General features: G+C 43.0%; 1 protein-coding gene across 7 annotated transcripts in view; it reads left to right on the forward strand.

Annotated features, from left to right (window-relative positions):
- The window catches only part of KCNMA1 (potassium calcium-activated channel subfamily M alpha 1), a 707,317-nt gene that overhangs the window by 665,376 nt on the left and 25,816 nt on the right, over positions 1 to 16,125 (forward strand). For 5 of the 7 annotated variants that reach the window (XM_057735193.1, XM_057735192.1, XM_057735190.1 and 2 more), the window contains 2 exons: positions 4,005 to 4,118; positions 8,864 to 8,994. In XM_057735193.1, the coding sequence (XP_057591176.1) occupies positions 4,005 to 4,118; positions 8,864 to 8,994 (245 nt within the window). Of the gene's footprint in view, positions 1 to 4,004; positions 4,119 to 4,881; positions 4,963 to 8,863; positions 8,995 to 16,125 lie in introns of all 7 variants that reach the window. The other 2 variants (XM_057735195.1, XM_057735197.1) reach the window with 1 other exon arrangement.

Here is a 16,125-nt window from a genome sequence, read left to right on the forward strand (position 1 = left end):
TCATTTTATTCTCACAACTGCCCTGTGTAGGAGGTAATTCCAGTTTATAGACAAGGAAACAGAGATTTGGAGACTCTGTGCTATGCTCATGGTTATGTGGCTTATAAGTGGATGAGCCAGAGTTTAGACCTAAGACATCTGACTGCAAAGTGTATGCTCTTAACTGTTCCACTCCATTTCTTCTCTGCGGGCTAGGCATTTTGTAGACAATCTGGGATATTTAAAGAAACAGGAAACCCAGTCTTTGACCTAAAGTTCTCCTACGCGTATGGAGTGAGCATGCTTGGCACGGGACAGTGTTGGGCCCATTTCTGCCTGATGCCAAAGGAATAGAACAGGTAACATAAGCCCATCATAGCTGCCCCTGAAGACTGAAATAGGGAGGGGTTTTCCATGTAAGGAGATCAGGTAGTCTTTAACGTTATCTTTAGTCCGAAACTTGTATCCCATGTCCAAGTTCGACAGAGAGGAAAGGGAATACATGTAAAGATTTAGGAAGCCATCTTGGTAAGAGCTTGGGCTGTACTTCATTAAACTTGAATCTTTTCCTAATTGAGAACTTCTCATTCCATCTCTCCAATGCCAACACTCTTCATCATCGCTTCTGGCAAAATAAGTGGTTGTTTCTAAAATTAACTTCCCAAGTGTTAGTTCAACCAACAGAAGGAGCGTTTCCCAGTTTCACTATCCTCTAGTTGTAGATCAGGGTCCCTGGAGGATATTCCATGTGCCAGCGCTTTCACATGCAGAACTGGAGCACTGCTTTATGTAGAGGGACTTAAAGTTCAACCAAAGATGTATCCATTGCAGCAAACAAAGGGACGGGGACCAAGACAATCAGAGACCTGAATACAATTTAGACCTGCCGCTTTATCAACAGCCGTGATGATAAATGGGGTAGATGCCATCAAATGGCACCAAAGGCTGGATTGCCTCATCCCTTTGGAAGGAAGGTGCCAAATTTTCTGTTCTTCCCAAGGTCTCTTCAGGAATCTGGGTCAGCCCTGCCATTTCAAGCCACAATTTTCCCATATTAGGGTCTCTCAGAAAGAAACAATGCTAATAAATTCTGTTTCTCTTCACCACAACTCTCCAGGAAGGGCAAAAAGAGATAAAATCTATTTCTGTTGTCTTTGCCTTTGCTTATAAAAATGTGTGGCTATAAAAGTAACAAAACTAAAAAGTGACATTATCATTGCTGAAGTTTTCTTTCCAACAAAAGCATCCTGTTCTTGGGGTCATGTGTAGGAGGGAGAAAGACCTTTAATGGAGAGATGTCTTTGGACATCCACCATAGTTTGTCAGTTGCAGATGCTAATGGAACCAGGCTTGGCGACTGAAGGGGAAAATGGAATATGAAAGCAAAATGAAAGAGGCCTGTGAAGCAAGCATGTCATTTCTAAATGAAGGTTTCATGCAAAGGAATTGAGTCTTTTCACAGCTGAAAATGGAATCTTTAAATAAGCTAAAATAAAAGGATGCTTTGGTTTGTTGCAGGTTCTGTAATGAAATACAGTTTTCCTAATACCGTGTGACCTGCATTTCTCCCTGTTTTATGGGTGCTGTTCCTTGACGTACAAACCCATATTTTCTCAAGTCAGCATTTGATGATGGATGTCAAAATACAGGCCATGTATTATGCATATAGCATTACCGATTTAAGGTGTTTACTTGTCAAGTTGAAGAAATTCAAAAACGTCACATCCACTGAATCTGCACAGCTGTCACTTGCAGTTTTTCATGCTTTTGAATGAAACTTCTGATGAAAACAGTTTAGTTTTCCCCTTCACTCTTCTAGGGGAAGAAAACAGCTAGCATTTCAATTACATGTTCTTGTTTATGTGGTTGGCTGAAAAACACACATTCCAGAGTTTAGAAAGATGGACACTATACTGTCATTCAGAATTACTTACCCTGTGCACAGTGTATCAATATAAAGAATAAAATTAGGTGCAATCAGGGAGTGAATAGTAAATAATGCTTTTTTTTCCTTTCTGAAAGTATGGCACTCAGATGAAATTTATACACAGGAGAGCAGAAAACAGGGAAATTCTTTTTTATTTTTCTGGCATTTCTTGCATGATGCACTTCCAAAACAGCAGGCAATTATGAGTACCTGTCATTTCATTCCTGGTAAATAAACATTCATGCAAACCTTAATGCCAGAAACAACCCAATCTTGTCACATTACCGAAGTGAGTCAGGAATCTGGTCACACAATCTTCGGAATTTTGTTCTTGGAAACTTTGCAAGTGACTTTGTATCCATAATTCCCTAATTCATTGATAAGCCCAGGTAGCCATCCACCAAGGGCAAAGAAGAGAAAACAAAGTGAATGTGAACTTCTGTCTGCCTGTTCTGTAAGGTGGGGGAGGAAATTGGGCATGGAGGCCAGCGTGGAGCTGCCAGTGTCCCTTGCCATGTGCTTCACTTGGCAAAATTAAATCTCACCAAATGAATGTGTGAAGAAAATAAACGTATCATGTTTATATGGCTGTGTACATCCTTAAAGAGACAGCCATCAGCCTCACTGGGATGCTTTCTCACCCTTGAAGATGTAGTTGGGCCAAGCTCATTCTAATAGTATTGAGATTTCGGTCTGAGATCCAAATTGCAAAGGTCAGAACCAAGTTGGCTACTCTCCAGTTTACTGTGCCCACATGTACTTTATGAAGTCTATATCAGGCACACTGGGAAGTTCAAGGGTCTACTATAAGCAGGTGGCATAGGTAGCAGTCAGGATGATTTCAGTTGCAAGTAATAAAAACTCCTCAGTTTGGCTTAAACAAAAGGGAAAAAAAGCCATATGTGTATATACACACACCTATATATAAATATATGATTGTACATATATTGTGCATATGTGTGTATATATACATAAATATTTAATACATAATACAAACTACATAAATATACATAAACACAGACATTATATATAATCTCATTATTATGTATATAATATATATAAATTCTCATTGCTACATTTTATATTATAATCTCATTTATAAATGTATAAAATCTCATATAGTAAGAAATTCAGAGATCAATTGGTTTTGATTCTAGGGCTGGTTAATTCAGGAACTAAGGACAGTTCTTCCTCATTCAATCTTTTTATCATTCACTTCAGCCAGTTAGTTAAGCTGGCTTTATCCTCAGCTGGTGTTCATCCTAGTTACCAGACAGCTGCTACAGTTCCAGGTACTACAGACACAAAAGCAATGTCCAATGGATTAAAAGAGAATCTCTTTCCATATGATTCTTTTTAAGAGCAAGGAAACATTACCTAAAGCCCCCAGGCAGATTTCCTCCCACTTCCCCTTGCCCAGAACCCTGTCAAAGACCCAGGTTTAAGTCACTCATTGGCAAGAGAATAATCAATTGGTTTAAGGTAACAGTCAGGATGGGTTAGGTTATGCTGTGGTAACAACACAAGGCAAACAACAACAAAACAAATCTCAGTGGCTTAAAGCAGCAGAGATTGATTTTTCACTCAGAATGCTTTGTGTGTCTGGGCTACTGTCCAGGGCTGCTGCCCAGCTTTCATCTCCATGGTAACCTGTGTTCCCACTGTTGCCACAGTCTGGGAAGAGAGATGGTGAGTCAAACCCTTGTACTAGGAGTGATGATATGCATTGTTCTGTTTGCTTTTCATGGGCCAAGGCCTTTCCTATGTCACATGGTCATATCTAACTTCAAGGAGGCACAGAGGTACAATCCTCGTGTATGCCTGAAGAAAGAGGGGAACAAAAATCTGTGAGCAAGATCAATAATTGGTGTAAAGCCTGGCTTTTAGGGAACTATCAAAGTGGGTTAGAATTGTTTATAATGCTCTCTTACTTTGTCGTTCTGAAAATAACTTATCAGACTTTATCCTAGGAGTACTAATTTATAACAATAATAATGTATGTTACTTTTTTTTTAATGTGTATGTACACTATACTTCCATTATTTCCAAATTTTGCACTTTTCTGATTTTTCTCCTTCTTCTCTTTCCTTCCTGCTAGGGTTCACACCTCCAGGAATGGACAGATCCTCTCCAGATAACAGCCCAGTACATGGGATGTTACGCCAGCCCTCCATCACGACTGGGGTCAACATCCCCATCATCACTGAACTAGGTAGGAGTGAATGTCAGCTTTGGGTGGATTTTTTGGTCCTCTCTTCCGACCATGCAGGATATGAGGAGGTTGGCCTGTTTCTTAGTTATTTCCGTGTGGTAGTCTCTAATGGGGTTTGTTTGTGGGGAGATTGGAGAAGGATATGGGTAGATTTATGACAGATGGCCCAAGGGAAAACTGATCTATCTTTCCTCTGAGATGAATAGATAGTTTCCTTCATGCTGGTCACTTTTTTCAGAGGAGCATGAGATGATGGATTTGCGATTGGGACATACATTAGGGAAGGGGGAGGAAGGGAGGAAGGTATAGTCCAAGATCTTTTCCAGTGATTCTCATTGGAAGCATCTGTGGAAGTTCCCTCCCCTGAGGTACAAAGCCTCAGGTCTAAGCCAACCCCATTCCGAGAACTGCACAGAAACATTGGGCTGATGTGTGATCATTTTACATTTCATCTATTCTAGTTGAACTTTTCAGCTAAAGGCCATTTTCAGTGACTGCCATTCTGGTCCAAAAAATGATGGGGTTTTGAGGGCCATGATCATTGGCCAGTGGGATCCAGGTTTTAACCTGGCCACAGCACTCCCTGCTACTATTTGTGAATTTGCAAAACTGCTATGTGGTCTCTTCCCCTGAAGACAAATACTACCTGTGGTCTTGGGTCCCTTTACTTTAAAATGTTTCCTCTGTTATTCCCTCACTCTTTTCTTTTTCTGTACTTTCCTCCACTCCCTTTCCCCAACCCTTAAATGCTGTATCCCATTAGCTAAACCTGGCAAGTTGCCTTTGGTATCAGTCAATCAGGAAAAAAACAGTGGGACGCACATTCTAATGATAACTGAACTGGGTAAGAAGCACTGTTTTCTTTCACATCAGTATCTCCTTTTGTTTTGTGGTTGGTGTTTCCAACTATCATCAGCTTGTTTTTTATTTCACCGGCTGTAACAGAAAGGCTACCCCATGGCACTGCTTTGAATGTGTTTTATTTGTGGCTCTGGTTGGAATCGACTGTCTTGTTCTAGCCTTTCTTAATGATTTTTTTCCCCACACAGCATCAGTAAACCTTTGATCACACCCATCTGACCTGGCAGTTGTTTCCAAAGCATCTTTGCTCTAATTCATTTTCTTTGGCTTGGGCCTTTTTTTTTTTCTCCCTGCCCCCACTCCCACCTTCTCCCTTCTTTTCCTCTTCCAACACACTGTCAGTTTGACTGACATGTCTTCACAGCTCTCAGAGGAAGTCAAAGGAGAAATATAAAAATTTTAAGATAAGAAACCTAAGACAGTGCCTTCCCTCCAGCTGTTTATTTTCCTTTATTCTGACTTTATTTGCCTTTTTTTTTTTTTTTTTTTTCCTCCTACTCAGCCCTTTCTCAGAAGCTCTGGTTCTGAAGCCATAAAAGCAGCCAGCTCCTAAGGGACCCTTTCTTAATAAAGCCAGGTTTTAAGAAAGGATGCTAAGGATGAGGTTAGCAGCCATCAAGGCCCGGGCCTGCACTCTGACCCCCACTCTGCTGGCCCAGAGCCCTCTCTGGGAGATTCAGAGCAGATTCATCTACAAGATGAAGGGCTCTGGTCATGACGGCATTTTTCAGGCTCTTCCACGATTCCCCATGACTTGGTTAATAACTCTCTGAAAAGCACCTATCAGCAGCAGGTCTCAGAACTGGGGATTGATCTTCTAAATAGAGACAGCAAGTGCTGCTCGGTGGAAGTTTGGATCAAGAGGTAGGGAGCACCTACCTTCGAATGGCTCACGAATGAAACTAACATGCCATTTTCTTGGCCCCAAAATATATTTCAAAATAAGAGAGCAGGCTTTTAACACAGTAATCTTGCTTGCCAGGTGTCTGGAAACGAAGGAATAAATTGTCCACCGTTCAGCACTGCATTCTTGTGGATGTAGCTATTTATCAGGACAGATTCACTCAGGTCAAGGAGTAGCACACTATTTTCTGTTTCCAACAGTCGGACAGGTGTCTTTTTCATGTTTAGAGAAGTTGGCTAAAGGCCTAGGTTTCTGGATTGCTCTTCTCAGAACCTTAGGGTAGTAAGAGACCCAGGGAGCTTTTGTGGCCCAGACCTCTGGTTGGAAAATTCATCCAAATGTCTCTGTCTCAGAAAACATCAGCAGCATTTCAGAATCATCACTGCCAGGAATTTCTTTGTCTCTTTGGGAAGCATGTGCTGCCAGCTAACTGGGCCATCGCGGTTTGTGACTAGTGTACAAGAAAAGGCTTGGTGCCCCCAACCCAGGGCAACAATTCACATATTCAGTTAGCATAACTGAATCTCCTGAAGCCTTTGTCCCCCGCCAGATTTCTTTCATAAGCTCAGAGAACCTTCCATGTGTTCACATCGCCCTCACCTCTGCCCAATTTTCCTACTGGTCATACCGCCTTTGGCACTCAGACCATCATCCTCTGGCCACCTCCCCTCCCCGCCATCTGCACAAATATTTACTATTTACTTACATGTTCTGAGATGTCTTCTGCATTACACTAGGCCAGTAAAATGCCTTTTGAAAAACACAGAAGGTGCCAAGGTCAAACAGTTTTTTAAACTGTGTGATATATTCCAGTCTTCACACACTTGGAGAGTCCCAATTGATGTTAGTGGGTCCAAGGTTCCTAGAAGTTCCACAAGAAGAAAATTTGTTTGAAACTATTTAACCTCTTTCCCAGTTGTATTTGATCACAAACGTTTTGGGGTGATTGTTTTAATCACCTCTTAGCACCTACGTAATTACTGTTCTGTGAAATAGGTTTCGGGTAACACTGGTTGCTCTCCTTCTGAGACTAGGTTACCCAGAACCCTGGCTCCGGCCTTGGAGTTTCTTTCCCAGTGACTCAAATCCCTAGCTGGCTGACAATCTCCAGTCATCTCTCAAGTCTAGTACCAAACCCTCCCCATCCTCTTGAGAAGAGTAACTGACACTTCCTTTAGGCACATACACATCCTCCTCAGCTCTTACAAGTAATTAAAACCACATCCCTCTGCATCTCGTCCCAACTTCGCATTCTCCCATTCACAAAGCAGGAAGACTAAACTGTGGCCCACAACATGCTTCTGGGTAAATGCAGGGATGAGAGGGAAAGCTACCACGTGGCCCTGGTAGGATCCGTAAGCAAGGCCTTACTTGTGTGCTTCTGAGAGGGGCAGAGGGAGGCTGGGAATTTTTATAATGTAGTGGGTAGACAGAACATGAGATCGCGAGAGCAGCCAGCATTTATTAAGATGCTGGGCCAGGGTCACCAAGCAGAATCTCATAGGAGCCTCCTGACAGCCTCAGGAGAGCTGCTAGTATTTCCCCCATTTTACAGAGAGAGAAACTAAGGTGTAGGATGATAAAATGCTTTGCTCAAGGGAGTTAGTGACAGGGCCTGGATTCAAAGCCCAGTTGTCAGATCCTGGATTCTGCATTTTCACTAGCCTGTAGCTCAAGTGCTGCTAAGACAAGGGGGACTCAGATGTGATAAACTTTGGAAGAACAGAGAGCAAAAACTTTCCCCCATTAGGATCTTTCTCTAGGGAAACACGTTGGTGTCACTTAAAAATAATTCCATGCCCAGCCTTTTATCCTATTGTCATTTATTCTGTCTCCTACAATAAACAAACAAAAGTTTAAAAAAAAAAGTTATCCCAAAAGTTCCTTTCGGAAAAAAAAAATAAAACAATAACTTTAGGAAAGAGAATTACATGCTGACACCTTTAGCAAGGAATCAGAAAAAGGAAACCTCATCTATTCTTTCCTAAAAGCACCATAATTTTTCCAGAAATCACAAGCCCTCATCTCCTCCCCACCACACACTCCCCCCCCCCCATTACTTGCTCTGCAAAACTGATAATTTCTAAAGCCAAGATGGGAGTGGAAATTAATTTGTCATTTAATTTTTAATAAGTTAAAGACATCTCGGCGACACAACCAATCCGTCTGCATGTGCATGCCAGAGGAGTCCTTGAGGAATCCTCGTATGGAAATGAAATACAACATCTAATGCTGTGTCTGCTTGAGCTGAAGCACATAAAAGATGGAGCTGTTTAGAAGGGGAAAGGGAGAACGTGGGCGTCCCCACGCACCTCGGAATGCAGAGCGAGCCTTTGCCAGCAAGCAGCCAGAGACGGCCAAGGGTTCATCCCACCTGCGGTCGCCTTTGTATTGAACAGGAGTTGTTGGGTGTGGGCCTGGATTCAGGGCCCGACACCAGGCACCACCCAGACCCACCCCCCGGGCAGGCGGCAGGTGGTGGCTCCTGGTGGATTCCTTGCTATTTGCCTTCTCTGTGCTCCCCGTCTACCGCTCTTCACTCTCAATAAGTTGCTTTCTTTTCCTTGTGGCTAAAAAGCTCCCCATCCCAGCATGGCTACTCATGGCTCCTCATCCTTGAAATATGTCCATATCTCAAAGGACTTGGACACCAGAAAGCACTTCAAAGTGTTTTCCTTCATGATCCTAAAACTATACCAAAGAATTGACCAGCAACATCGTCCACTAGCTCCACCAGCCTGCCATGGAGCATGTCTGCTTGACGACACTGCTCTCCAGGCCTGGGAACCGCGAACAAGCACTTGGGAGCAGTCCATTGAGTCCCGCCGACTCCCATCCCGGGGTCCATCGACAGCTTCTCCCATGCTTTTCTTTCCTTTTCAGTGACTTTAGTGTCTCTAAACCAGTAGCCTGCTCTCTCTCTCACTTTGCTGCCCGCATGTGGTCTTTTGAGCTAATTCTTACTTTACGCTTTTCCTAGTGAATGATACTAATGTTCAGTTTTTGGACCAAGACGATGACGATGACCCCGACACAGAACTGTACCTCACGCAGCCCTTTGCATGTGGGACAGCGTTTGCCGTCAGCGTCCTGGATTCACTCATGAGCGCGGTGAGTAGGGGGAGGACGTGGGGACGTGGGGGCTGAGCGCCTCCAGCCTCCAATGCATGAGGTGCGTGGGCTGGAGCTTGAGCTACGCTGGAGAGCAGAACCAAACCAACCTTGCCATCTGGAAGGGGATACTGATGTTAATCAAACTAGCACACGGACAAAGTCCGATTATAAATTCTTGGAAGTGCAAGGAAGGCCATGAGTAAATATAGGTAAGCACTTGACCTGGTCTCGGGATCAGAGAAAGACTTTTCCAAAGAAAGAATATATGTTTTTTGTCAAGATCTGAGCAATAATGATAGGAGATTTTATAGGGAAGAGTATCTCCCAATGAAGGACAGCAAAGGTAAAGGCCTGGTGGGGAGAACAGTACCTGACAGGCTCAAAGAAGACAAAGAAGGCCTGCCTTGCTGGACCTCAGTGAGAGAGGGAGAGGAGAGGACAAGGCAGAGTTGGACCCATAGGACCTCGAAACCCATTTTCATGTTTCTGGTCTTTTTTCTTAAGAGCAGTGAGGAGGCGTTGAGGGGTTTTAAGTCGGCAAGTGATGTGGTCAGGTTTATGTTTTGAGGGGATTGCCTGGGCAGTTGTGTGGAGGATGGCTCAGGAGGCGAGATGGCAGCGGGAAGTCTTGCGTAAGGGGGACCGTAGCGTGAAGTAGGATGGAGCTGGCAGAGCTGGGGGAGGTGGATGGGCTTGAGTGGTGTTTGTCAGTAAAATCAAATTGATAGGACTTGGGAATAGATTGAATATGAGCAGAGGGCGGAAGAGGACAAAGTGTCACGGGTGTCTCCTAGGTCACTGCCAGTCACTGAGACAGAGTCCTGGGAAAGGAGTGGGTGTGAAGCAAGGCCCGGCCGGTTCTCTGCCCCAGGGAAGGAGTGGAGCAGTGGCAGAGAGAGGAGGGAGGGCTGGCCGAGGGACCCAAAGCATCTTCAGTTTCTTTCCTAACTTGATGTGCATCAGACAATCAAGGCATTTGTTTTTTCATTTGTGAGACCAAAACCAGATGATAATTAAATAGTAGGTCCCATCTTAGAAGAGCCATCTTGAGCTATAAAAGGCAAAGCAGACTAGAATGGGGATTGGGAATTGTTCCCGCTGAGTGAGTGGTTTTATTTATTATATAGAAAAGTCTTTTTTATTTTGGAATTCTCAACTTCACCCTTTTTAAAAATACAGACATAAGCTGGATAAAAACTGACCTTTGGAGAATCCACAACGAAAGAGTTTTATTGAACACATTAAAACTATAAATATAGCCCAGAGACTTCTTATATACATGTATTTCCTCACGTGCTTAAGAAGGCTATTCTCCTGCATGTGTTAAACAACTGATATGCTAATTATGCATTATTCTCATCTGTTCATTAAAGCTAATCCCGGAAGGACCTCTATTTGAGGAAAGAAAAAACATAAAGCTTTTTAAGACTAATTTAGGTTATTCTATATTCCTGAATGTGGTCCAACCACAAATATATCTTAGCGAAAAATCAGAATTATGCATTTAAAAATAAATATGAAGCAACATTCATCTGAATTCAGGTTGACTGGGCTTCATGCCATCCCGTTGCTTGCCAAGCCAAGAAGGAGAGAAAGCAAGTGGTCCCTAGAGAAGGCCATCTTGGCCATCCAGGGCTTATGACCTTTCTGATGGTCTGAGGATACTGAGCCTCACCTTTCTACCTGCCAGTGATGTTGGGCTCAGTTTGGGCAGGCTCCCTAAGCAGGCCAGAGGGCATGATGGAAGCAACAGGATGTGCTCATTACAGTGCCGTATTTTCTGTAATAGTCCTCGCAGTCTCCAGATCCAGTTTCAAACAAATTTAGGTAATACATCTCCTCAGAAGTTTCACTTTACTTCTAATCCTAATCAGACAGATTTCAGAAGACTGTTCTCACTAAAAGATGATAAAAAACTGTTTATGGTAGATTTTTTTCAGAACTATGAAATACTTGATCCAAATTTAAAAATCTAAATTTCCAAAATTGTTTCTACAGGTCAGACATGCAGTATATTCCAGACAGGACCAGCTACATAATTTGAAAGGCTACTTTTTCATAAGTTACTAAGAATTTCAAAATGGTGACAGCAGAGCATTGAACTAAATGAGGGGCCCTTCTGAGAGTGGGCCCTGGGTGACAGTGCAGGCCACACACCCATGAAGTCAGCCCTGGTTCCAAGGAATAAAACTGATTTTAAGCAGCAATGAACTTCACCTCTGCACAGTCAAGGGGGCACACGGTGGCCATGGGATGGGAGTGGGGGGCACATCTAGATTTGAATTGTACCACTCTCTCTACAGCGTCACTAGGGAGTCAGTTCTTGAAAACTCAAAGTGGATTGGTTTGAAATTTTAAAAAAATCTGTCTCTACTCTCCTTTGAAATGCAAACTGAAATGTTTAGGAGAGGCGTGTAAGAATACAATAGTCTGCTAGCAAAGCAGCACTCCTGAATTCCAGCCTGCGGAAAAGGGGTGTCAGGAATCTAGGAACCATCATTGTATTGGTCAGCCGCAGCCTCGTTTATCGAGGGTCCAGAACTGTACAAAGCACTTCATTGTTGGTATTGTGGACAATATTATTTTGGGCAATACTATGAATAAACCTGGCTTAAGTGTTGAAGCAAGACCTTTTTAACTGATCCACTGTTGTAACTTCTCAAATCATTAACCAAAATGCCTATCCACTTATTCAAGGCCTTATTTTCATGGTCTAGGATGAATAAGTTCCACAGTGAGGTCTCAGATTGGATCTGGTTCAACAGACCCAATCGGATCTAGTCCTTCTGATAAAATGTTACTTGCGATTTCTTGGCATTCCACCCCAACCCTTAATTTATGGGGGGGGGGGGGGGGGGGGGAAAGGAGATTATCTAGTACCAAGGCAGAAACCCGAAGGAACTGAAAGGGTTGGCAGGAAAATCAATTGAGAAAGTGAGACTGCAAACAGCAGGAGCCAGAGGTAAGCTTCCATCTCAGGCATTTGCTTACAGGCAACATCACAACATCCACACACACGTCTCTTTAGATGTCGCCAATCTCTTTTTCTAGCGCTCCTCCCCAAATTGCCTTTTAATCGTGTGTCTAAACACTCTCTGGATATTGTCCTTCATAACTCATCTCCTGCTGCTTACTGCTTCATTTGTGAAAAAGAGTAATGTTTTGATTCATCGCATACATTCCTAGAACGGATAGGGATGTTACAGACATGGCCTCCTGGCTTTTTCCTGCAAATCAACAGCAGAAACCCACGATGAGAGGGAATAATTATGCTTATGGGTGTATGCCTCTAAGAAGAAGATCACAAGAAATGTGTTTTTCAGAATGATCCAGCTTGGTGTTCATACATGAAAAAGATGCAAGGAAGCCTCTTGGTGAAACTGGTACACGACTATTAAGATTTCTTTCCACACAGTACCCACTCTCCCCTACCCTCACCGCAATTTGAGTTCTACCTGGACCCTCCCTAGAAAGAAAAAATTAGTCAGGGACTCCAGAGCCAGACTGTTTGCATGTGGATCCTAGCACTGCCATTTACTGGTTTATAGCCTTAACCTCTTTGTGCCTTAGTTTTCTCATCTTCAAAATGGGAATGATAGTAGTACCTACCTCATAGGACTGCTGAGATGATTGAATGAGCTGAGGTTGCAAAGTGATTAGTGCAGTGCTTAGCATACGGCAAGCTCTATGTGCGTTTACTATTATTCATCAGTACATTCTTGGTCACTTACTAAATGGCAGGCACCATTGTTCAAGCTGGGGATCCAGCAGTGAAGAAGAAAGATAAAGACCCTGCCCTCGTGTGGTTTGAACTGTCATCCTAGTAGGCAGTCACTATGCAAGTGGCAGTAACTATGTCAGTGGATACCTGAATAATACCAGCCAGGGGTAACTAATCTGAACAACGTAAATTACTTTGAATGGACGTGGAGACCTATTTTAGCCACAGTGGTTAGAGTAAAGCTGTCTTAGATGATAACTTGGAAGCTGACACTGAAAAATCAGAAGAGAGCAGCTGAGGGTGAGGGTAACTCGCTTTCTGAGGCCGAGAGCTGGCCTCTCTGTTTGCCAGAAATGACTGAACTTATGTTGGTAAGACTGGAGAATGGGACCATCTGGAAGATGGACCCACATGATACTGTCTTACCTGTACTTGCATGAAGGACTGAACCCTTGCGGTGTGTTACAGAGAAAGCTGAGTTCTCAGGCATCCCAGTGTCGTGTGATGTCAGTTGCATAAACACATTCCTCCTCCGTGGCTCTACTCCTTACATTCCACTCAAGAGCCACCATTTACACTGCTCACAAGGAGACAGACAGTCTGTGGTCCACCCTGCAACAGATGAGCTGGCACCGCTGTCAGCCTGTCATAGGGACTCGGAACACACCACTGCCGTCACATCAGGCCAGGCAGGCCCGGGACGGAAAAAAAAAAAATCAAATAGTTCTCATCCCTCATGAAAGAAAAATACTAAAAATAAAAATCTACACCATGAAAACTAGCAAATATAAAAAATGGCAGCTATGACATGGAAAATGACAATTTTAGAGCAATTATAAACGAAAGGCAAAGTGCCATTAAAGTTAAGGCAATGTTATTAAAAGATGTGTTAATTTTCAGTTAAATTTTCTATAAAAGACCAATTAGTTTAAAAGGCTTGACAGCATTAACTGTGAAACATAAGCCCTGGTAATTATACTTTAAAAAAATAAAAAGAGGAAGATGCTCTAGTTGGAGACACAGGCGCAGAGGGGCCTCCATGGAGTGGGCTAGATGGCGCTGCGGGCTCAGATTTCCCTGGTGTAATCAGCTGGTCCTTTCCCCAGCATTGCTGGGTTTCCTCAATGCCGGATACTCTGTCTACTTACAGAATCTGAGAATCCCCAAAGTCTAGAGGCCAAGGGGTCACACATGTGATCTAGTCCAGCTCTCTTCTATTAGGGCTGAGAACACAAAGGCACAGGGAGAAAGAGATTTTCTAAATTGGTTGCATTGTCAGCTGGTTGCTCTTTTTATTGAGTATTTGTTGTGCATTAAAATTGCACCAAATATCTCATTTAACACTATCTTATAATCTGTGTTTTTTTTTAATCCCTGCTATATGGATGAGGAATTTGAGACCTAGAAAAGTTAGGCAACTTTCCTATTGTTGTAGCTATTGAAAGGCAAAGCAGGGATTTTAAACTACAGCAGCTGAATTCTGAAATCTGTACACAGATCCCAGGGTGCCATGTTGCCGTACTTAGATGATAGGCTGCCCTGACCGGATGTGGAACCCTGACCTTGGCACTGGGAAGAGAAACTCCCGTACTCCTTAGACTACACAGGGCTCTGGATCCCAGACACTGAGCAGGACCCTGAAGAACTCCGTTCTTGTAAACTCTCCAATAAACATGTGACACAGGAACAGCCATTGCAAAGGCGTCTGCCCAAAGCATCCCTGGATACTATCCCTGCCAGAGTTGGAAGTTCTATGTGGGACTCCCTCATGAGGCTTCTAGCACAAGTATAGTGAACGTGGGCTATGGTAAGGCACAGAAAGTACAAAGGCTTAAGAGACAAAGGATCACACCTACACGTTAACAGAATTCTGTGTGTCTTCAGTCCAGTGTTTCTGTTAACCCAGAAAAGAACTGTGCCTTCTGGGACAATTAGAGAAGTTTGTTCTAGCTGCCACATCCTCCACAGGAATAGTCTTTGGTAATCGGCATTTGAAGTCCTAGCACGTGGTTTGCCCCCATGATGCTGAAACAGTCACTTCCTAGGCAGAAAGCACTGGATGTGATGCTTAACTGCAGACTGCTCTATGGCCTTGTGAGCAGTATTCCAGCCATGTAAAGGATCACATGCCCTCCAAAATGACCGACTGGACATCCTTTTTCAGGGAAAGTGTTGTCTTTCCACCGAGTTGCTCAGCTCACAAAAAGACCTTGGAACATGCCCAGAACACACCCATATGCAATGCTCAAAGTAATTCTCTGCAGCTGAATATTGAGGCATCAAAACGGGAGCAAGAGTGCTTTGCCAACAGACATCATTATTCTCCATCACAGCAGATACTGTTGCCCACAGCGCTGCCCCTTGATGCCCGCGTGAAAAAGGCGAGGAGAGAGATCTAGGATACAGTGCCAGGTCAGGGGGCAGAGAATGGTGTTCGGTGTTGTGAGTGGTTCCAGAATTGTTCAGGGACCTATGAGACCCTTTGACTCACCCTGAAATTATACCCCTTGATGGGCAATTTTGAAAGTGACATACTCTTGGAATAGCATACAATTTCAGTCCAAACCAAGAGCCAGGGATTAGTAGGTGCTCAATAAATGTCAGCAACTGATTGATCAAAAAGATTATGCTGTTTCAGTGTAACTGATTTCAACACAGAAGGGGAAACATGTTAAGGTCAAATCCTAAAGATCTGACGAAACAGTAACCTTTTATGTTGACCTTCTAGACTTATCATCGTTGTAAAGCAGAACTTAGAGTGGGCTTTATTTAAAAATCATTGACCGTGTTTTCCTTAGAAAATGTATTCATGCTCGGTTGGAAAATTTGGAAAGAGCAGATATATATAAAGAAAAAAATTTAAATAAACCATATTCCCAACACCCAAAGATCAGCAGGTTAGTATTTTGGTATATTTCCTTCAAGATGGATAGATAAATATGGAATCATCCAGTTTTATGTCTTGGTTTTTTCTTTTCAGAGTTAGTATTTTTCTCACAGTATTTATTTTATTTGATTGATTGATTGATTGATTGATTTTACCTGAAATTGAGTTTATTCAGGAACAGTAGAGGAATTGCAATTGAGAAACACATGCTATAGCAAGCTACACCTGAGTCTATTGAGGGTTTGGGCTGGGCTGCATTTAGGGGCAAGGAGTGCAATGAGAGAGAAGTCCAGCCAGAGTTGAAGCAGTTAATTCATTGGCTTGAGGATGGGGAGACATTCTTTTTTTTTTTTTTTAATGGGATATGGTTGTTTAACAATGTTGTGTTTCTACTGTACAGCAAAGTGAAGTAGAGTTCCCTATGCTATACAGCAGGTTCTCATTAGTTATCTATTTTATACATATTAGTATATACATATGTCAATCCCAATCTCCCAGTTCATCCCACCCCCCCTTTCCC

Source organism: Hippopotamus amphibius, chromosome 5, assembly GCF_030028045.1.
Source record: "Hippopotamus amphibius kiboko isolate mHipAmp2 chromosome 5, mHipAmp2.hap2, whole genome shotgun sequence".
Taxonomy (NCBI): domain Eukaryota; kingdom Metazoa; phylum Chordata; class Mammalia; order Artiodactyla; family Hippopotamidae; genus Hippopotamus; species Hippopotamus amphibius.